The following is a 23467-nucleotide window of genomic DNA, read 5'->3' on the forward strand; positions in this document are numbered from 1 at the left end:
TGCCACCAAAAAAGGCACCAGGTCTTATTTTCAGGGGATGTCATCCACTGATTAACCTCACTTGTGTGCATCGCCCCTGGAAATACCTTAAGGAGTGACTGGGCAGGGGAGAATGCAGTCAGCGGTGTCAGGCATGTGTGATGAAAGACTGACTGGGTAGGGAGGGGAGGGGAGGGGCAGATGGAGAGGGGCAGGGCCAGCCATGGGCAGGATTTGCCAGTTCTCCGAATTGTGCAAAATCATAACAACCGGTTCTATAAACCAGTCCGAACCGATAGAATCCCACCCCTGGGATGTCTCAAGTTGGGACGGATGGTGATTGGGGCATGTGATGGAATGGTGGGTGCAGGGGGTGGATTTGTAATATTTTACTTATTGGAAGGAAACCCGGGACTTTCAGATTCAGGATTTCCCAGATGTGCCAGTTTACCACTCTAATAAAAGGGAACTTTGAGAAGATGTCTGGTTCAGAGTTATCTGTCGGAGTTGGGTTTTTCTGGAACGCTGACATTGGACCCTTTTAGAAATTAAAAGATATAAACTTTTAATACATACATACATACATACATACATACATGCATATTTATTTATTGTAGTATCAAACAAGGGGAGAAATAGCAACAGCACTTAGACTTGTATACCACTTCATAGGGCTTCACAGCCTTCTCTAAGCAGTTTACAAAGTCAGCCTTTTGACCCCCAACAATCTGGGTCCTCATTTTACTGACCTTGGATGGATGGAAGGCTGAGTCAACCTAGAGCCATGTTGGTGAACCTATGGCATGCATGCCGGAAGTGGCACGCAGACCCATTTTCCCCGGCATGTGAGAGGTCGCCCAGAAGAGCCCCACTGTGCATGCATGTGCGCCACTGCCTGACAGCTGATTGTCAGGTATCTGGCACGCATGCGCAGGGGGCGGGGAAGTGCATGGGAGATGCGTGCACATGCAAAGAGATGCACAGCACACGTGGGTTGTCTCATGCACATGTGCAGAGATGCGCAGCGCACAAGGAGGGATTGCATACACAGAGACATGTGGCATGCAAGGGGGGCACAGGCGCAGGGGGCCTGGGGGGGGCAGCACGCTTTGCCTTCTGGGTACTGGCATGCAAGCGCACGCAAACGAGCACTCGCTCAATTATTGGCATGGGAGCTGAAAAAGGTTAGCCACCACTGACCTAGAGCCTGGTGGGATTTGAACTGCCAAATGGCAGTCAGCCGGCAGTCAGCAGAAGTAGCCTGCTGTACTGCACTCTAACCACTGCGCCATCAAGGCTCTTCCAGTTCTTCTGGAAAAATAAAATCAAACATAATGAACACAGGTAGTCCTAGACTTACAACAGTTCATTTAGTGACCGTTCGAAGTTACTGACTTATGACTGTTTTTTACACTTATGACCGCTGTGGTCTCCCCGTGATCACATGATCCAAATCTGGCCACTGCCTCGTATTTATGACAGTTGCAGTGTCCCAGGCTCATACGATCCCCTTTGCAACCTTCTGACAAGCAAAGTCAATGAGGAAGCCCAATTCACTTAACAACCGTGTTTCTAATTTAACAACTGCGGTGTTTCACTTAACAACAATGGCCAGAAAGGTTATAAAATGGGGCAAAACTCACTTAACAAACGTCTCTCTTAGCCACAGAAATTGGGGGTCTCAATTGTGGTCATAAGTTGAGGACTACCTATAGAACAGAATAGAACAGAATAATGGAATTGAATGGAGACTAGACTAGACTAGACTAGACTAGACTAGACTAGACTAGAATAGAATAGAATAGAATAGAATAGAATAGAATAGAATAGAATAGAATAGAATAATGGAATTGAATGGAGAGTAGAATAGAATAGAATAGAATAGAATAGAATAGAATAGAATAGAATAGAATAGAATAGAATAGAATAGGAATAGGAATAGGAATAGGAATAGGAATAGGAATAGAACTCTTTTTTGGCGAAGTGTGATTGGACACACAAGGAATTGTCTTGATGCAAAAGTAGGAAAACAAGACTTACCTAATATTGTCCTGGACTTTTTTAATATCCAAGATTGTCTCGGAAAACAGGAACGAGCTTTTCAAGACCTTTTCTAAGTCTGCAATTTTATTTTCATAGCCTTTAAAGTTGAAATCACAGCCCGGCGTAGTTTTCCTCTTCTCTGCTAGCGTGGCGGCAAATTTCAATAATTTTTGAATCCTCCGCGACAACGAATTCATGATATTATCCCACTGATCGAAACAAACGTGACAGCGAGGACAGGAGGGGAATTCTTGGTTGTGATTGCGTGCACACTGATCGCAGTGCTTTCCGGTGAAGCCAGTCCGGCAGTGACACACTCCGGTGTCTTGATCACACGTGGGAATCAGAGTTCCCTCCTTATTACACTTACATTCTGAGGAAAAGAGAAACAATAGTGTTCAAAGGAAAAGGATGAAAAATCATCAAAAGAATGTAAAGCAATGCAGGGAGTCTAGAGATGATAATGTGATTAGGAAAATATTAGAATGTGCAGAAAATGAACAGATTAACGCTTGCTATAAAGGAGAAAGAACAAACTAAATACAGTATTATATGACGTGGGAGCTATTTGATGGAGGGTTGGAGAATAAAAACAGAAGTGAGAAATGAATGGAGATTAGTAAAATAAAGAAAATACGTTAAGATAGAGATATGAACAATATGATGATGACTAATACGATTGTTAAGATTATTATACCTATTATCTATATCAAGGGTCTTCAAACTTGGCAAGTTTAAGACCTGTGGTCTTCAACTCCTAGAATTCCTGAGCTAACATGACTGGAGGAAGAATTCTGGGAGCTGAAGTCCACAAGTCTTAAAGCTGTCAAGTTTGAAGATCCCTGAATATATATAAAAGCGAAATACCCCTCACGCACCATCACAAAATCTCCAGAACCGTAAAGCCTACAAACTTGACATTTGGCACCTATGTTCCTCTTGGCTCCTAGGTGCTCACTAAGAAAGGATTTTTTGAAATGACCACCTGAGCTTTAGTATTTCTTTTATTATTATTATTATTATTATTATTATTATTATTATTATTATTATTATTATTATTATTATTATTATTATTATTATTATTATTAACATACTCTGATGCTAAGGAGTTCTACTCCCCCTCCCCATCTGAAAAGAAATATGTTCCAAATGCAAAACACAAGCAGAGGAGAGGAGTTTTAGTTTCAGTTTCAGTTTCACAGCAGCAAGCAGCTTTGGTACAGAACAGTTGAACTAAGCCATGCCCAGGCTCCTTGCTGTCTTCTTCTTGCTCACATAGCAAATACTTCAGTTTCCAAACAGCCCTCAACTCTCTCACACACTGACTGGATGCTAGCCAGATGAATACTGATGGATGCTGGTAGGTGGAGGCACAATTTTCCCCCCTTATTTTCCTCCCCAAAAACTAAGCCCAACCACATAGTTTCGTACCGAAACACGGGTATCGAGCTAGTAATATTATATTTTCATTAAAAGATATGTTAAGAGGGAGACATGAATAGAGTCTTAATGCTGATGATTATTATGATAAGATTAGAGAATTATTATCAATGCTGTATACAATACTGTACATTTGGATTGTAATAGCACATAGACATTTGTAGCCAGACAACACACTGTTTAACAGAAGATGATACGTTCAGGTTAAAAATCAAAAATCAAAAACTTAAAAAAAAGAAAAACAACCTACGACCGCAATTGAGCTCAAAATTGATGTTGCAAAGTGAGAAAATTGTCAAGTGAGGGCTGTCCCATTTTACAACTTTCTTGCTACTGTTATGAAGTGGAAACATTACGGTTGTTAAGTTAGTAGCACAGTTGCTAAGTGAATCTGGATTCACTTGGCGTTGCTTTCCAGAAGGGTCACCGAAGGCGATCACATGACCCTGGAACATTGTGACCGTCGTAAATGTGAGCCATTTGTCAAGCATACCAATGTAAGTCATTTACCGTGGGGATGCTACAATGGTCCTAAGTGTGAAAAATGGTCCTAAATCACCTTTTTCCACTGCCGTTCTAACTTCAGATGGATCCTAAGTGAACTGTTGAACAGTCAACCTGTAATTTAAGGTTGTTAGTTATATGAGTGTACCCCACGTGTCATGCCCTTGTTAGAGTCAGATTCTGAGGAAAAGGAGGAATAGCCAACAGGGAGTGGAGGTGTGGCTCCAGAGGTTGTGGAGGAGGCTGGGAAAGGGCAGAGGCCGGCTGGGCAGTCAGAGGAAGAACCAGGCCCATCCCCTCTTCATCCTCAGACATGCAGGGAGGAACGGAGAAGGAAACAACTTGGCTTATGAGAGAGGATGCGGCCATGACCCCTCTCATTGGTTGCAGCTGGGGAGACTAGTATATAAGAGAGATGGTTACAATACAGTGTTGCCAGAAGCAAAGTGTGTGTTATTTTGGGCTGAAGTTATCTTGGTTGGCGTCCTTCCAATAGACTATGCCTTGTTATCTCCTTGAAGTTGGTAATTACTTATCCTGGTCCATTGTGGAAATTCCTTCATTGTAGTTTGTTTTAGTTTTTTATTTCACCTCTATCTGCTCGTTAAGTTCGGACTGTATTGCTTTCTTTTGAAGACTATTTTTGAATAAGTTTTATCTCCAATTGAGAATTATTGAACAGTGGGGCCAAGTTGGAGGCATTAAAGAACATTTATTTACATTTTGGATTTTGTTACGTTTGTGTTACAGTCCAGGTCATCACACTACATGGGCCTCTTTTATTTGCTCCTTTCCTGCTGTGTTTGGACTACAATGCCCATCTTTTCTAGGCATAATTATCTGGCTGTGGGATGATGGGTGTTACCACCCCACAGATCAAGAGGGCTTTAGCAACAAGCTGTTACCTGTTATGCCTTAATTACAACTCATCCTTGAGTTACGAACAAAATTTGAGCCCCAAATTTCTGTTGCTGAGTGAGGCAGTTATTAAATGAGTTTTGACCCCATTTTATGACATTTCTTGCCATGTTTATTAAGTGAACCATTGCAGGTGTTAAATTGGTACCAGGATTGTGAAGTGAATCCGGCTTCCCCTTTGACTTTGCATGTGCAAAGGTCACAAAAGAAGATCCCGGGGTGCTGCAACCATCATAAATATGAGTCAGTTGCCAAGCGTCGGACTTTTGATCCTGTTATCGTGTGAAACAAGCAAACATGTTTAAAAGTTTCGATATAAAATATCTTTACAATCCCTGTCATGCCCCTGTCGGAATCTGACTCGGAGGAGGAAGCCGAACGGCTGACAGAGAGTGGGAGTGTGGCTCCATTGACTGTGGAGGAAACTGGGGAAAGGCTAAGTCCTGGCTGGGCAGAGCAAGGGGAGATGTAGAACAAGGGAGAGGGAATTCAGAGGAAGACCCAGGCCCATCCCCTCTTCATCCTAGGGCACGCAGGGAGGAATGGAGAAGAGAGCAATGTGGGTTGTGAGGCTCACGGAGGAGGAAAGGGCCCTGATTCCCTTCATTAGCTGCAGCTGGGAACACAGTGTATAAAAAAGGCAAGCTACATGCAGCAAACTGTTGGGAGCAAACATGACTTTATCTTGTATCATCGTGGCTGATCTGTGTTCTTGGTGTCTTCCCAACTATGTGAGTTTTGCCGTGCTTTCAAGTTTGAAATTCCTGCTCCTGCCCTGCCAAACTAATTACCTCAGTTTGGTTTGTTTGGATTTTAAGTTACAATTTGTGTATACCTTGTTTTGGACTGAATTTTCTGCAGCCAAAGGCTGTTCCTGGGAGAGTTTTTCTCCAGCCAGAAGGTAACCTGGACATTGGGGAAAAAGTTGGAGATAATAAAGGGACTCTTATTGTTTATCTAAGTGTGTTACCTTTGTACCACACTCTGGGTCATCACAATCCCCAAAGCATGCCACCACCTTTGAGCACCCCTAATGGTTGGAAAGTGAAAGCTGAAACATTTTTGACATGCCCTAACTGGGGATGCTGCGACGGATGCTGTGTAAGTGTGAAAAATGGTCCCAAGTCCCTTTTTTTAAGGGCCCTTGTAACTTTGAACGGTCACTAACCGAATTGTTGTAAGTCAGGGACCAGCTGTAACGCCAAAGTTCTAGGGCTCTTGTTAGACCATATAAGTCTAACAAACGTTGGTCCACTTACCGATACAATCGATGCCATAATGATTTTCAGCACAGATGTCGCAACGTCTTCCGGCGTAACTGGCGTTACACGGACACTGGCCTGTAAACTACAAAAAGGGTTTGTAGTTAGAACTTGGGCGGGGGGGTGGGGAGGAACAAGTGAAGTCATTGTATTTCAGCTAGATCCAGATGGTGGAAAATCATGGCTTATTTCCATTTTACAAATCAGCTCTTCAAAGTAGGAACCGTGGTGGTGCAGTGGTTAGAATGCAGTATTGCAGGTTACATCCGCTGGCACAGTTTGGCAGTTCAATCCTGACTGGCTCAAGGTTGACTCAGCCTTCCGTCCTTCCAAGGTCAGTAAAATGAGGACCAGATTATTGGGGGCAATAGGTTGATTCTGTAAATCATTTAGAGACGACTGTGAAGCGGTATATAAGTGCTATTGCTCTTCCTTCCTTCCTTCCTTCCTTCCTTCCTTCCTTCCTTCCTTCCTTCCTTCCTTCCTTCCTTCCTTCCTTCCTTCCTTCCTTCCTTCTTCCCTTTCTCATTCTCCTTCCTAGTGGTGCAGTTGTTAAAATGCAGGATTGCAGGCTTACTCTGCCGATTGCCAGGAGTTCGATCCTGACCGGCTGAAGGTCAACTCAGTCTTCTGTCCTTCTGAGGTCGGTAAAATGAGGACCCAGATTGTTGGGGGCAAGAGGCTGACTCTGTAAACCGCTTATAGAGGGACGTAAAGCGCTGTGAAGAAGTATACAAGTCTTAGTGTTATTGCTGTTGCTAGTCCAGACAAGAAGCACAACTCTGTTGGAAGAGTACCAACTCTGTTGTAAGATTGTTTGTTGTTGTTGTTCAGTTGTTGTTGTTGTTGTTCCAGCCACCCTATTTATCACAGCATGACAGGCCTCCCTGTTCTCCATCATCTCTTGGAATTTCCTCAAATTGATGTTCATTGCATTGATGATACTATCTAAACATCTCCTTGTCTGCCTTCCATCTTTCCCCAACATCTGGGTTTCCTCCAAGGAGCTCTCTCTTTTCATTAGGTGGCCATTTGAGCTTCAGAATCTGTCCTTCCAAAGGACAATCAGAATTGATTTCCTTTAGGATCGACTGATTGGATCTCCTTCCAGTCCAAGGAACTCTCAAGAGTTCTCTTCTCCAACACTACAATTCGAAAGCCTCAATTCTTCGGCGCTCAGCCTTCCTTATGGTCCCAAATCTCACAGCCATGCATTACTACTGGGAAAACCATAGCTTTGTGTTGGAATACAGTGTTCATATATTTTGCACAACTACAGCAGTATTCAGTAGAGATATATATTCTTCAACCAGTAGATGACAGTGTTTATATGTTTGTAGTTGCATCTGTGGTATACTCTATGTCTTTTCTCTGAAATTTCCTGCTTTTTTGTGGCAGTTAAGCAGAAAAGCACATGTGGACTGTGCACTGTCTGTTCTATAGGGCTATATACAGAATTTCTAACACTTTTACTATAAGGGGTTTTGTTTGCAAGGTGATAACTCTGCTTTTTAATAGGCTGCCTAGGTTTGCCATAGCTTTCCTCCCAGGGAGCAAGCATCTTTTAATTTCATGGCTGTAGTCACTATCTGCAGTTGCAAGATAACATTAACAAAATCTTGCAAGTACATCTCTTGTCCCTCACCTTTACAGTCCAAGTTACTAGGGAGGGTCCCTTCTGAGATGTTCATCATGCCTTCCCTCCTTCTGAGGACTGAGAAATCATTTACACGCTGCCTGCCCAGTCTGTAGCTCTTCCTCCTGCTTCCCAAGGTCATTCCCACATACCATTACATATTATCATAAGATTATTCAGTTTAATAAATTTTGAGCCCTGGTGTTCCACTATATCTTTTAATTTTAAAAATACATTAAGGTCAAGAATCTTGCCTGATCACAAATGTTGTTTATGGAGCGTTTGGGATGGCAGCCACAGGGACAGCATCCTCTTCTCTGGGCCATGTTCCAGAAGCCAGGAGCACATTGGTCACACTTCTCGCCTATCACATGAGGGGAGCAAGGGCATTCACCAGTGGTCTGGTCACATGCGCAAAAGTCACTTCCAGGTGGGCATTTTGCTGGATTCACACCCAAAAGGTTGCAGTTACATTCTGAAAAGATATCAGACATCATGATAGAAAGATGATCCAAAGCTTAAGATCAGACCTTCAATCAAGAAGCAAACAATACCCCAGTGAAGAAACTGGCAAACAAGTTAACAGCAAACAGCCTAATCCAGGGATCTGCAACCTCTGGCTCTGGAGCCGCATGCAGCTCTTTCAGCCCTCTGCTGCGACTCCCTGTCAGCTGATCCCATTACTGGCTGGCCCCACCCTTCCCCTCCCCATCATTCCTCGCCTGGCCTGAGAAGGTAAGGGTGATGGCGGGGGATGGAGACTCACTCCATATTCCAGAACAGAAGGTGACTGGGCGGGAATGAGTGATGTCGAGTTGGCCACGCCCACCCAGTCACATCGGTTGTTAAATTATTGGCTCCCGGTATTTTCTTTTCTGTGGGAAACGAGTCCAAATGGCTCCTTGAGTGTCAAGGTTGCAGACACCCGGCCTAACTAAAGAACGTCTAAGACCATTCCCACCTAAACTGACAAAGGAAGCCACCAGAATATAAACTGAGAGCAAACCCCACTCCTTACAAGCACTGATGATGCTACCTAGTTGGGTAATGAGACACCTACAGACAGTGGTGGGATTCAAATACATAATTTACCAACTGGTTCTCTGCCCTAATGCCCATTTTAAGTAAAATGGGCATTAGGGTGAAGAACTGGTTGTCAAAATGGGTCCTGGGCACTGCGCTATAATGGAGAAATGGGAAATGGAGTGACCATTGCGTTTCTCCATCGTGTTTCTCGCCATCATGTGCAGGGAAACAAAAGTTTCTGGGAGTAAAAAACAACAACAACCCCACTTGTTTCAGCACCCTTTCTGACCCTCTGGTGCTCTGTCGGCGCTTTGGTCCTGCCTGGGCTGCCGCCTTATGCACAGGTCCCACCCTGGCAAAGCGGTTATTTATCATTTATATACTGTATTTATTTATCATAAACGGTTTGCCTAACTCCACAAAAAAATTAGGTATCAGTTCTGGCAAACCGGTGCAAACTGGCTGAATCCCACTACTGCCTACAGGAAAACAACCAAGTTTAGAGAGCACCAAAGACACGCCCGATGATCAATTTAGCAAATCACTTCCTACTACCATGTTTAATTAATGGACATTCATCCCTGGCACTATTCCAGTTGGTTCTTGTGCGAAGAGAGACACACTGAGGTTCTTCAAACAATTTCCTGTATTGTTCTTCATCTATAGACCGAAAACTTGCCAAACTAAAGCAGATGACTTGCATCATAAAATATATATGTATTCAGGGAACTGTCAGGGAGCAGCTGTCTTCACCCTCTTTCTCCCACACGTTACATTTCTCTGTCTCTTGCTTCCCCGGTATGCAGCCCCTCCCTCCCTCCCTTCCTCCTGGGAATCCAGACTACATTCCATCACACTTACTTACCTCTACAGTTCCTCAGAAGTGCTGATCCAAAATAACCAGGTTTACAGAACTGGCAGTTTGGTCCATGAGTGTTGTGTAAGCATTTTGAACACTCTCCAGTGTCCTTGTTGCAAGACTCTGGGTCTGCCACATCCGTGTTGTTATTGCAAAAACAAGGAAGACATTGATTTGCTGGTGCACTTGGATTTCCATGGAATCCACTGGAGCATTTATCACAGCGGTCACCTATGAATGTGGAAGTCATACACAATTACAATTAATTAAATGTGCTGGTATATAGGTTGGTTATTACGAGGCTAATTTTTTTCCCAAACCAATCTGTTAATTACCAGTAAAATCTAGATTGCATTAAAAACTTACGTTTCCTGCTTTCTCTTGCTTTAGAACACAGAATAACAGAGTTGTAAGGGACCTTGGAGGTCTTCTAGTCCACACTCTGGATCAAGCAGGACACCCTATACTAGGGGTCATCAACCTTTTGGACCTCAGGGACACCAAACTCATAATTTTAAATCCCAGGGACCACTAATATGAATTTTGACTGACGGTGGCTTGCTGACATTGGTGGGAGAGAGAGAGAGAGATCTGATCTAATCTCCCTCTCTCCCTCCCTCCCTCTCTCTCTCTCACTCACACACACACACACACACATACACAAACACACAGAGGCAGGGGTGGGATTCAAATTTCTTAACAACCGGTTCTGTGGGCATGGCCTAATTTGTGGGTGTGGCTTGGTGGTCCGTCAATTTTGACTGACGGTGGCTTGCTGACATTGGTGGGAGAGAGAGAGAGATCTGATCTAATCTCCTCTCTCCCTCCCTCCCCTCTCTCTCTCACTCACACACACACACACACATACACAAACACACAGAGGCAGGGGTGGGATTCAAATTTCTTAACAACCGGTTCTGTGGGCATGGCCTAATTTGTGGGTGTGGCTTGGTGGTCATGTGACTGGCTGGGCATGGCTTTTATGTAAATATTATAAATATTTATGTAAATATTGAATTTTTTTATTTAAAAAAAGAGCAACTTTTACCCAAAATCAGGCAAAGCAGGCAGGCAGATTGAGTTGCTCACAGAATCACAGATTCACTCAGAGATCTATCTTTCTGCCATCGGCTACCTGAGTCTGCACTGAATAATAGAAGCTTCAGTCTTAAAAGCAGAGCCAAAGATCCAACGATTTCCTGATTTCTAGCTAATCTAAATCTCCTGGCACAGTAGAACAGCTGATGGTCGGGAAAAAGAAAAAGGAAAAATAGCAACTTAGCAGGCAAGTTTGCCGGGTAAGGAGTGAGTGGGCGGGGAGGGTTCCCGCAAGCCATGTGGGCCACACAGCCTTGTGTTCCTGCTCAGCCTGGATTAATTGCTTTAAGGGGTGCTCTGGGGGTGACATTTCTCTGTGGACTCCAAAATTTTCTCACGGACCACCAGTGGGCCACGGCTCACCAGTTGGCGACCACCGCCCTATACCATTCCTGACAAATAGCTGTCCAACCTCTTCTTGAAAACCTCCAGTGTTGGAGTTTTAACTTCTGGAGGAAAGCCGTTCCACTTATTCATTTTTCTCATTGTCAGGAAATTTCTCCTTCGTTCTGGGCTGGAAATCCCAATTCTTTCTCAGTTCCCAGTTCCACTTATGATACCTCTCAGCTTTCAGAGCAACCTATTTTCCATTTTCACTCCAGCGAACCTCTGAGATCACTCTTCATTTTAAACAGTCCTTGGTTCGGGGAGAATTTGATTCTTAACTGCTTCTAAACCTAATAGCATGAACATATACTGAATTTGGTGGGATTTTTGATGGAAAATGGGCAGCTTGCTATCCCGAAAGGTGCCTTTTCGAAAGGCAGCTGGACTTTGTTTTTCCTTGAAGATGTTTTGCTTCTCATGCAAAAAGCTTCTTCAGTTCTTCTTGGAGGAGAAGCGAAACATCTTCAAGCAAACATAAACAAAATTCCGTTGCCTTTTGAAAAAGCAGCTTTGGGACAGTCATGACTTGGATGACTGAGAATTTCCATAAACACGGAGCAACCTACTAACTAGTATAATTGGTGGGGAAACAAAACAACCACTTCACAAACGCAGGGCACAACATAGGAGAACAAATCCACCAGGACTAGATTCAGCAGTCCATCTTCAGATACAGATACAGATAATCAGAGTTGGAAGGGACCTTATAGGTCATCTAGTCCAACCCCCTGCCCAAGTGGGAGACCCTACACCATTTCTGACGAATGGCAGCCCAATCTCTTCTTGAAAGCCTCCAGGGATGAAGCTCCCACAACTTCTGAAGGCAACTTCTGTTCCATTGGTTGATTGTTCGCATTGTCAGAAAGTTTCTCCTTATTTCCAGGTTGAATCTCTCCTTGTTCAGTTTCCATCCATTATTCCTTGTCTGGCCTTCGGGTGCTTTAGAAAATAGCTTGATTCCTTCCTCCTCTCTGGGGCAGCCTCTCAAATATTGGAAGACTGCTCTCATGTCTCCCTTGGTTCGTTTAATAGACACAGGCCCCTCTCTTGAAGATGGCAAAGTCCACATTTTGGACAGAGAGGATTGGTGGTTTGAAAGAGGGGGTCCAAGAGACCATCTATGTCCAAATTGGACAGCCCCTTCTCAACAGAGGGAGAGGGATATGACATCATCTATCTCCACTCTACAACACAGTCCTTTCAGCAGTTCCAAAAAGACTCCACGCCCATTTGCACCACTCAGGTGACCCTGAGGACACAGATTAAACCTCCAAGTGGCCTCAACGACCCTCTAAAAAGGATGCAAATGACCAGCTGTCTGCAAGGAGTATAAATCCTTCCATTCCTCACCATCCAGTCAGAGCTGAAAAATCTTCTTGGAGGAGAAGCAAAACGTCTTCAGAAGAAAAACCAGAAAGTCCAGTTGCCTCTTGAGGAAAAAAAAAAAAAGCACTTTTGGGACAACCATGACCTGGATGATTGAGAATGTCCATAGACCATTTGAGGCATCACTTCCTAGACTAGACATCAAATACTGTTTTTGTGAACCTTTAGCCACAAAAAGCGATCTAAAGATGGCAAAAGTTTCCTACCTGAATAGCCCGCAAAGCATTTGCAGATTAACCGTTTGGTCTGAGGGTCTTGGAAACAGGAATGTGCAAAATATCTCTTGCTGGTTGGGGAATCTGGGCACATACAAGGATGACAAGGTTCTCTTTCCACGGGATTTCCATAATACCCATCCAAGCACCTGCACCAAACATAGGTAATATTTTAAAAAACATTATACCACATAAAATAGCTAAAAAAACATCATCTTAGAGAAGTAATTTAAACAAACACTACAAAAACAGAACCTAGAAACATGCACACCTGGAGAGGGAAGTGGGGTGGGAAACTTACCGAATTTGTAGATGATACTAATGGCAGGAATAGCTAACACCCAAGAAGATGGGCTCAAGATCCAGGTGGATCTTGACAGACTAGAACACAGGGCCATATCTAACAAAATGAAATTCATTGTAGAGAAAAGTAAACTCCTGCACTTAGGTAAGAAAAATCAAAAGGACACATATAGATTGGGTGAAACCAGGCTCAATAGCAGACACTGTGAGAGGGATCTTGGAGTCTTCGTGGACAACCAGCTAAATAGGAGCCAGCCGTGTGCAGCAGCAGCCAAAAAAGCCAACGCAATCCTAAGTTGTATTAACAGAGGGATATAATCAAGATCAAGGGAGGTACTAATACCACTCTATAAAGCCTTAGTAAGACCACACCTAGAGTACTGCATCCAGTTTTGGTCACCACACTATAAAAAAGATGTTGAGACTCTAGTCTAGAAGAAATATAGAGAAGAGCAACCAGGATGATGAGGGAACTGGAGACTAAAACATACGATGAACGGTTGCATGAACTGGGCACAGCTAGTCTGGTGAAGAGAAGGACCAGGGGAGACATGATAGCAGTCTTCCAATATTTGAGGGGCTGCCACAGAGAGGAGGGGGTCAAGCTATTCTCCAAGGCACCTGAAGGCCAGACAGGGAATAAAGGATGGAAACTGAACAAGGAGAGATTCAATCTGGAAATAAGGAGAAACTTTCTGACAGAACAATCAACCCATGGAACAGAAGTTGCCCTCGGAAGTTGTGGGAGTGTCATCACTTGAGATTTTCAAGAAGAGATTGGATTCCCATCTGTCAGAAATGGTGTAGGGTCTCCTGCTTGGGCAGGGGGTTGGACTAGATGACCTACAAAGTCCCTTCCAACTCTGATTATCTGTTATTTATCCATCTGTCTTTACCTTTCACAGTTAGATCCGGTGGTGAAGCTTGTGCAGTTCAAACACGCTCCAGTCCGCGGATCGCAAAGTTCCGCGAAGCCGTTGCAAGCACAAGGACGACAATGGGGAAAGCCAAAATATCCAACTAGGCATTGATGGCACTGCTGGCCGGCTACTTCTGGTCGACAGGAACACTGTCCAGTCACCTGGTCACACAGGGTGTCTACTGATCCTTGAGGATGACAGTCACATGCTACATTGACAAAAGAAAAGACAACAGTTTTAGATGGCCTCTTATTTGGTTAATCTGGAATCCTTAGTGCTCTCTGAGCTTGGTTGTTTTCTTGCAGACGTTTCATTACCAAACTAGGTAGCATCATCAGTGCTAGTAGGGAGTGGGGTTTGCGAGGAGGAGGAGGAGGAGGAGGAGGACTATGGAGTCCTCAACCTCTCTGAGCCCCTTCCTCTACAGATGTATAAATATTGGAAGACTACTATCATGTCTCCCCTGGTCCTTCTTTTCACTAGACTAGCCAGGCCCAGTTCCTGCAACCATTCATCATATGTTTTAGCCTCCAGTTCCCTAATCATCCTGGTTGCTCTTCTCTGTACTCTTTCTAGAGTCTCAACATCTTTTTTATAATGTGGTGACCAAAACTGGAAGCAGTACTCTTAGGTGTGGTCTTACTAAGGCTTTATAGAGTGGTATTAGTACCTCACTTGATCTCTATTGTATCCCTCTGTTAATACAATTTAGGATTGCATTAGCTTTTTTGACTGCTGCTGCACACTGCTGGCTCCTATTTAGCTGGTTGTCCACTAAGACTCCAAGACTCTTGGAATACTCCATCCAATCTGGATGGAGTATTCCAAGTGTGGCCTTACCAAGGCATTATAAAGCCTTGGTAATAATGCTTCATGTGATCTTGATCCTATCCCTCTGTTAATGCAGCCTAGGACTGTGTTGGCTTTTTTGGTAGCTGCCACACACAGCTGACTCATATTTAAGTGATTGTCCACTAGGACTGTAAGACCACCCCTCACAGTTACTACTATTGAGCCAGGTACCATGTTGCATTTGGTTATTCTTGCCTAAATATAGTACTTTATATTTCTCACCCTTGAATTTCATTTTGTTCGATAGATTTACGTCTCAGGGTAAGTGTATATTCAGTAAAAAGAGGTCACAATTGGTGTATTGGACTGGACATAGATCGTTACTTACCAAGGCAACCTTGAGGCCCGAAGCTGTGACTCCCGGCTGCACATTTATCGCAACAGCGTCCTACAACATTGGGTTTGCATTGGCACTGGCCTCCAAGTTTTGTGCAGTGGGAATTCAGGGAACCTTGTGGATGGCACCTGCAGGCTTTGGGGAGAAATGTACATTTTTATAACTGTATTTCCCCCAAAATAAGAGATACTCAGACGAAGGCATGTGTCATACCCCTGTCAGAGTCTGAATCTGAGGAGGAAACCGGACAGCTGACAGGGAGTGGGAGGGTGGCTCCGTTGGCTGTGGAGGAAATTGGGGAAGGGCAAAGTCCAGCTGGGCAAAGCAGGGAAGAGGTAGAACAAGGGAGAGGGAGTTCAGAGGAAGACCCAGGCCCACCCCCTCTTCATCCTAGGGCATGCAGAGAGGAACGGAAAAGAGAGCAACATGGGTTGCGTGGCTTACGGGGGAGGAAAGGGCTCTGATACCCTTCATTAGCCACACCTGGGAATGTGAGTTTAAAAGAAATGCAGGCTGCGTGCGATAGCTGCTGGGAGCAAACATGAGTTTATCTTGTGTTGACTTTGGTTATCTGTGTTCCTGGTGTCTTCCCAACTGTGTGGAGTTATTGCCGTGCCTTCACGTCTGGAATTCTTGCTCCTGCCCTGCCGAACTAATTACCTCATTTTGCCTTGATTGGACTTATAGTTACAGTTTTTGTTGACCACGTTTTGGACTTAATTCTCCAGCCCAGAAGGTAATCAGGACATTGGGGGTAAAGTTGGAGCTAATAAAGGAACTCCTACTGATTATCTGACTGTTGCCTTTGTGCCACGCCCCAGGTCATCACAGCATGACAATATGTGGATAATACAATAGAGGAGATACAATATTTCAACAGGTAGAAGACAAGGACTTACGGACGGCACCATTGTGAATCCGGGCAGACAAACTCGCAATAAGTTTTGCGCAGGTTTCCGGTAAGATGTGTGGTCCGATTTCCGAGGCAGTTTCCACGCAATGATACTGCCGAAACTCCTCTAAATCATTTTGATCGCAAAGGTTTTCCACAGAAGCGATGGCAGGGAGGAGTCCGATCTACAACATTAATAGAAGTCACAAAACACCGAAGAATACAGCTAGTCCCCGAGATCCAACAGATCACTTAATGAATGTCCAAAGTTACGACAGATGCCCCCAAATTACCTAGGACCCTGTTTCAAAGTTACACTGCTTGAAGGGCTCCTGCAGTCATTTGGCCTTACGACTGGTATCATTTTTAACAGTTGAAAGAAATGATAATAGTGTTGTGGTTCACCGGCAGCAGGTGGGGACGGCTGAGGTCTCGGAGAGCGAGGACTCAGATGAGGGGCCTGCATGTGATGAAGGCCAGGACCATCAGGGAGTGGAGTGCTGCCTTTGGAGATTGTGGGGGCTGGCAGCAGTGATGAAGAGGTCCCTGAGGAGCCCATGCCCAACGTGCATGCACGCAGGGCTGCTCGAAGGAAAGAGCAGCTGCAGCAGCACAGGCAACTCGGGAGTAAGGCTGCAAGGTAATGGCCCCCTCCCTCAAGAAATAAAAGCCAGCTGAGAAACCAGAGTTCTTTGTAGGAAGCAAAGAAGTTTTTGCACTCAAGCCTTGTGGACGTTCGGAGTATCTTCGTTAGTGTTTGGAGACTCTTTGTGTTTGAAATATTTCTTAGTAACTTTATCTAGTGTTCTTGGCAGCCTTGCACCACCTTGGCAAGGCTCGTTCTTGTCAGAGACAATTAGTTCGAAACAGCCTTTTAACCGTGAAGGAACGGGATTTGTAAAGAATCATTAAAAGGTTTTTCTGTTACCTCTGTTTCGTGTCTGTTTCCTTGGAACAAGGTTTGGGTCAGAACAATAAAATTATTGCCTGACAGTTCGTATAAATGCATCGTTATTGCAAATACATTATTGCAATATAGGTAGTCCACAACATAACAGTTCATTTAGTGACCATTCAAAGTTTCAACGGCACTGGAGAAAAAGGGACTTATAACCATTTTTCACACTTATGACCTTTGTAGCATCCCCACAGTCACGTGATTGAAATTTAGATGCTTGGCAACTGACTCCTATTTCTGATGGTCACTGCATCCTGGGGTCATGTGATCCCCTTTTACGACCTTCTGATAAGCAACATCAATGGGGAAGATGGATTCACTTAACGACTGGATTACTAATTTATCAACTGTATTGATTCACTTAACAACGGTGGCAAGAAAGGTCATGAAATGGGGCAAAACTCATTTAACAAATGTCTGACATAACAATGGAAGTGTTGGGCTCCATTGCGGTTGTAACTCAAAGACTACCTGTGTAACTGTTGGGATAAATTGATAGATAATAGAAAGCAATCGATCCCCCAAATCCATTAAGTCAAACAGAAAACAAACATTATGACTGTATCATTGCTACTTACTGAATCAACCAGTATGGAGGATTGAGACTCCAGTTCTGGATCTGAAGTCTTGGAAAAATAGACATCTATAAAATATTCTCTCTTTGGTTGTAAGCATATCGGAGTAGATAGAAACTGAATTCTGTTGAAAAGAATTAATGCATCATTTAGGGATTTAAAAACACAGTTATTCCAGGGATGGGATTCTACTGGTTTGGACTGGTTCTATAGAACCAGTTGTTATGATTCTGCGCAGTTCGGAGAACCGGCAAATCGTGTCTATTCTGTTCTGTTCTGTTCTGTTCTGTTCTGTCCTGTCCTATTCCATTCCATTCCATTCCATTCCATTCCTTTCCTTTCCTTTCCTTTCCTTTCCTTTCCTTTCCTTTCTTTTCTTTTCCTTTTCTTTTCTTTTCTTTTCTTTTCTTTTCTTTTCTATTCTATTTCATTCCATTCCATTCCATTCCACTCCACTCCACTCCACTCCACTTTATTCTACTCTACTCTAGTCTACTGTATTCATTCTGGATCATTCCATTCCGTTCTACTTTATTCTTATTCTTATCTTTTCTATTCTATTCTATTCTATTCTATTCTATTCTATTCTATTCTATTCTATTCTATTCTATTCTATTCTATTCTATTCTATTCTATTCTATTCTATTCTATTCTACTCATTCCGTTCCGTTCCATTCCATTCCATTCTATTTTATTTTATCTTTTCTTTTCTATTCATTTCCATTCCATGCCACCCCACTCCACTCCACTCTACTCTACTCTATTCTATTCATTCCATTCTGTTCCATTCTGTTCTACTTTATTCTTATTCTTATGTTTTCTTATTCTATTCTATTCTATTCTGTTCTGTTCTGTTCTGTTCTGTTCTTTTCTGTTCTGTTCTGTTCTGTTCTGTTCTGTTCTGTTACGTTCCGTTCCGTTCCTTTCCATTCCATTCCACTCCACTCCACTCCACTCTACTCATTCATTCCATTCCATTCTGTTCTATTTTATTCGTATTGTGTTTTCTGTTGTTTTCTATTCATTTCCATGTGATGCCTCTCCACTCCACTCCAACCTACTCTATTTTACTCTACTCTATTCTATTCTATTCATTCCATACCATTCCATACCATTCCATTCTACTTTATTCTTATTCTTATGTTTTCTTATTCTGTTCTGTTCTGTTCTGTTCTATTCTATTCTGTTCTATTCTATTCTATTCTATTCTATTCTATTCTATTCTATTCTACCCTACCCTACCCTACCCTACCCTACCCTACCCTACCCTACCCTACCTTACTCTATTCATTCCGTTCCATTCTGTTCCATTCCATTCAACTCTGTTTTATTCTATTCTATTCTATTCTATTCTATTCTATTCTATTCTATTCTATTCTATTCTATTCTATTCTATTCTATTCTATTCTATTCTATTCTATTCTATTCTATTCTATTCATTCCATTCTGTTCTATTTTATTCTTATGTTTTCTTATTCTATTCTATTCGTTCCGTTCTGTTCTGTTCTATTTTATTCTTATGTTTTCTTTTCCTATTCTATTCTATTTTTTATCTTTTTAAAAAACTGAATACCAGACCTCCTTGTGGATGGCAAATCAAGGAACCGTGGTTCTTCCAGAGCAACTCGGTTCTTGCAGTGTTCACTTCCTACAGAGCCAGAAGACTTAACAATAATAGTTGCTCTCCAATCATCTGAAGCCTGGATGTTTGGGTGAGGGGAAAAACACACACACACCAAGATCAAACAAAGTGCAAATATTTCTAACTTTATGAGAGATGTAAAAAAAGAGCTATTGGACCAGGAAATGAAACAGCTGCTCAATGGAGGTTGGAAAGGTATATCTTTTCTTTACAAATAATTGTTCTCCTGGTTAGTTAATGCTTCCCCAAAAGAAAATCATTTTTGGCAGGACAAACAACTCCAATGGCATTAGCATACAGGGGAGTTTGTGTGTGTGTGTGTGTGTGTCTGTCTGTCTGTCTGTCTAAAAGGCAAGATGGCAATTTTGCACCTGCATCTTGTTGCTTTATGATACCTTCCACAGCAGAAACTGTTGAGCCTTGAGCTCAGTAGATAAGAAACCTTCAGTCAATGCTGAAATTTAATATGGGACTTTGCATTACCTACTTTGCTCCCTCTCAGAACTGAGATTTATTTATTTGTTTATTTGTTTGTTTGTTATCCTGTCTTTATTATTTTTAACAGCATAACAAAGTTGGCAGGATCCTTGTTGGAGGTCATCTAGTCCAACCCTGCAAGGCATCCTGCTCCAAGAGGCTACACCGGCATGACAAATCTCACATGACAGACTCATTTCTGGCAGAATTTGGGGGAGAGAAAGAAAGACTTCTGCTGCTTCTGCTGCTTTCCTTGCCTGAAGCCAAAAGTCTCTCTCTCTCTCCCCCCCTGAGAATGGAGGTGGAGACGGTATCCTGTGATCCCAAATAAAGATTGATCGATCAGTAGGAAAATGGGGTGAGGAATTTTCCTGCAGACTTTTGTTAGAGTTTTCCTAGGGTCTCTGGTCTGCGGGATTTAAAATTATGAGCTTGGTGGTCCCTGAGGTCCAAAAGGTTGGTTACCCCTGCTCTAATCAATGGTGATAGAAAATCACACAATTGTATATACGCCTCACATCCGAAGGCCTTTTGTTTCGACAGGGATCATTCTTTGATTGTAGTCTATGAGAAAATCCTTGGATCCATCATACTGAGAGTTGAAAATGGATATAAACACTACAACCAAGATAAATCTGACAGTTTTCAGTTTAGTCTGGGTCTCTATTAAGATACTGAAATAATTAGGCATATAATAATTACCTCTGGCTCATAACGGACAATGACATTAAAGTCCATCAGAAATGGAATGTTGTTGATCAAAAAACGTAATCCTGCTTTGCTTTGCACATGGACAAAACCCAGTCCTGACCACGTCATGGGTTTTCCAGGCACAACCTCTTTAATCACAATATTCAGAGCCGGGTTTCTGCTGAACGGAACCGGATTCTAAAAGAGGGTTTTAAAACAACACCTTTATTCTAGTAGCCAAGTGCATCCAAATAAACTGGCAGAATAAGCACCGTGCTTTTTGGTCTCTCGTTGCTTCAGAAAAAAAAGTTTCTATCTCTCTCTATAAAAGCGAAATACCACTCATGCATCATCACAAAATCTCCAGAACTGTAAAGCCTACAAACTTGAAATTTGGCCAGTATCTTCCTCTTGGCTTCTAGATGCTCACTAAGAAAGGATTTTTTGAAATGACCATCAGAGCATTAGTGTTTCCTATATTATTATTATTAACACGCTCTGATGCTGAGGAGTTCTACTCCCCCTCCCCAACTGAAACAAAATCTCTTCCAAATGCAAAACACAAGCAGAGGAGAGGAGTTTCCATTTCAGTTTCACAGCAGTAAGCAGCTTTAGTACACAACAGTTGAGCTAAGCTACACCCAGACTCCTTGCTGTCTCCTTCTTGCTCACACAGCAAATACTGCTTCAGTTTCCAAACAGCCCTCATCTCTCTCACACACTGACAGGATGCTAGCCAGATGAATACTGATAGATCCTGGTAGGCAGAGGCAGAATTCCCCCCCATATTTTCCTCCCCCAAAACTAAGCCCACCCACATAATTTTGTAGCGAAGCACGGGTATCAAGCTAGTAAATATTAATTTTAAAAAATTAAGAAAAACATTAGATTTACTTGTCCAGCTGTCAGCTTTCTGTTGCTCCTTTTTTTCATCTTCTTCAAGACAATTTTCCCGTTTTCAATTGTGAAATCGTAGCCTTGTTGCTGAAAATAGACATCACAGCGTGGCATGGTTGTTGGTTGAACCTTATAAATATATTGAAATAATAACAGTATCAGAATCTGAGAGTTAGTGGTAGAAATACATTCCGTGCAATCATACTGTGAATGATTAGGCAAACATGGAAACGGCAGAATTTAAACTGTGTCCCCATTTCCCTGTAGAAATGGAACTTTCCGCCATTTTGAACAACAAATTTAAATGGAAGGAAGTTAAACCTCCATTTTCAGAAGTTATTATACTTATGAAAAGAAGGGGGGGGGGGGGAATCACAAAGAGAAAGAAGATAAACATCTTTCAGTAGGCCAGATTGGGGAAAGCTACTCTAAATATGGCAGCTGCACATATTTTTATGGAATTGAGGCGATTGGATGGAGCTGAGCATTTAGTGGCCAGATGCCCTTCCAGATGCCGATGAGGAGTTCACAGCAGATATTTTCTCTTGGCGCTTTAAGAGAGAAACATCTGCTGCTGCCTAGGATTAAACTCACAACCTTCCAAATGGGAGACTACCAGTGGTGAAATTCAAATAATTTAACAACCGGTTCACCCAGGGTCAGATAGGCTGTCGTGGGAGGCCCATCCCTATCCTCCACCTCCACCACCATATAGGATGAGCCTCCTGCGATGGCCAACCTGACCCTGGGCAAACTGGTTGTTAAATTATACCACCTCCCCGCACTATCAAAGTGGATCCTGGCCACTGTGCTGCAATGGAGAAACAGGAAATGGAGCGGCTGGCATGGGGGAAGCGGGAGGAGCAGGGAGAAGAAAGAGGGAAGGTGGCCATCTCCTTCCCTTGCACTGGTCACTCCATTGCCCGTTTCTCCATTGCAGTGCAATGCAGCACCCAGGATCCACTTTGATAGCGGGGATGGGTGGGTAATTTAACAACCAGTTCTCCTGAACCAGTGCGAACCGGCTGAATCTCATCACTGGAGACAAGCACCTTCACCTCTAAACCACTACGTTGCTCCTGGCCAGCCACAAATAAATGAAATACGCTCGTTCCTTTTTCCTGTAATTTTAGTTTTCCATCTTTGTCTTCTGCTTCCTGCCGGTCCAGAAAGGACTATCCTACACGTTAATCTGTACTATTTGTAACCCGTTGCAAAGTTCATTAAAATACCAAGGGCAGAGGTCCAAGGAGTGGCGCTGAATCTTCAGCTTCATATATATAATAATCCAAAGGTAAAAAGAAGTAGCCTGCAGCTGGGTCACTACATTGTCGGCCTACTATATTAGTTCGGCAGTCACACTGTCCGTCGGTAGGTGCGCACCTAGGAGGAAACAACAGTGGAAAGTAAAATGTGAAAAGAAGGTAAAGAAAACTAAACTATGACTTCAAAATAGTTTTCTGACCAATTGCAGGTGGTCCTTGACTTACGGCCACAATTGGGACCCAAATTTATGTTGTTAAGTGAGACATTTGCTAAGTGAGTTTTGCCCACTTTTTATGACTTTTCTTACGACAATGTTAAGCTCAAGATCCAAAAAGGTTTTGGCAAACTTGAACAAAGGGCCCTACCCAACAAAATGAATTTCAATGTGGAGAAAAGAAAAGTTTTACATTTAGGCAGGAAAAATTAAAGGTATAAGTATAGATTAGGTGAGACCTGGCTCAAAAACAGGAACTGTGAGAGGGACCTTGGAGTCTTAGTGGATGATCACTTGAATATGAGCCAGCAGTGTGTGGCAGCAGCAAAAAAAGCGAGTACAATCCTGGGTGGCATAAACAGAGGCATAGAATCAAGATCGCATGAAGTATTAATGCCACTTTATAAAACCCTAGTAAGGCCACACCTGAAATACCGCAACCAATTTTGGTCACCGTACTACAAAATAGATGCTGAGACCTTGGAAAACGTTCAGAGAAGAGCAACTAAAATGATCAAAGGCCTGGAGACCAAAACATATGAAAAATGGTTGCAGGAATTGGGTTTGTCTGGTCTAGAGAAAAGAAGAATGAGGGGTGACATGATAGCAATATTTCAATATTTGAGGGGGCTGCCACAAAGAAGAGGGGGTCAACTTATTCTAGAGAGAAGCACCTTGGAATTAAGGAGAA

The 23467-nt window shown here is 42.9% G+C and overlaps 1 protein-coding gene across 1 annotated transcript in view; it reads right to left on the minus strand.

Annotated features, from left to right (window-relative positions):
• The window catches only part of LAMB4 (laminin subunit beta 4), a 57621-nt gene that overhangs the window by 12705 nt on the left and 21449 nt on the right, over nucleotides 1–23467 (minus strand). The window contains exons 12-24 of the mRNA XM_087969101.1: nucleotides 22529–22679; nucleotides 21294–21425; nucleotides 20412–20597; nucleotides 19169–19290; nucleotides 17594–17714; nucleotides 16065–16242; nucleotides 15157–15300; nucleotides 13953–14184; nucleotides 12745–12902; nucleotides 9674–9898; nucleotides 8037–8257; nucleotides 6144–6231; nucleotides 2020–2395 (exon numbers count right to left, since the gene is read on the minus strand). Of these exons, the coding sequence (XP_087825227.1) occupies nucleotides 2020–2395; nucleotides 6144–6231; nucleotides 8037–8257; nucleotides 9674–9898; nucleotides 12745–12902; nucleotides 13953–14184; nucleotides 15157–15300; nucleotides 16065–16242; nucleotides 17594–17714; nucleotides 19169–19290; nucleotides 20412–20597; nucleotides 21294–21425; nucleotides 22529–22679 (2334 nt within the window). The remainder of the gene's footprint in view (nucleotides 1–2019; nucleotides 2396–6143; nucleotides 6232–8036; nucleotides 8258–9673; nucleotides 9899–12744; nucleotides 12903–13952; nucleotides 14185–15156; nucleotides 15301–16064; nucleotides 16243–17593; nucleotides 17715–19168; nucleotides 19291–20411; nucleotides 20598–21293; nucleotides 21426–22528; nucleotides 22680–23467) is intronic.

This window comes from Notechis scutatus, chromosome 6 (assembly GCF_049901735.1).
Source record: "Notechis scutatus isolate UNSWTSFEM ecotype Mainland chromosome 6, rNotScu1.2, whole genome shotgun sequence".
NCBI classification, from domain to species: domain Eukaryota; kingdom Metazoa; phylum Chordata; class Lepidosauria; order Squamata; family Elapidae; genus Notechis; species Notechis scutatus.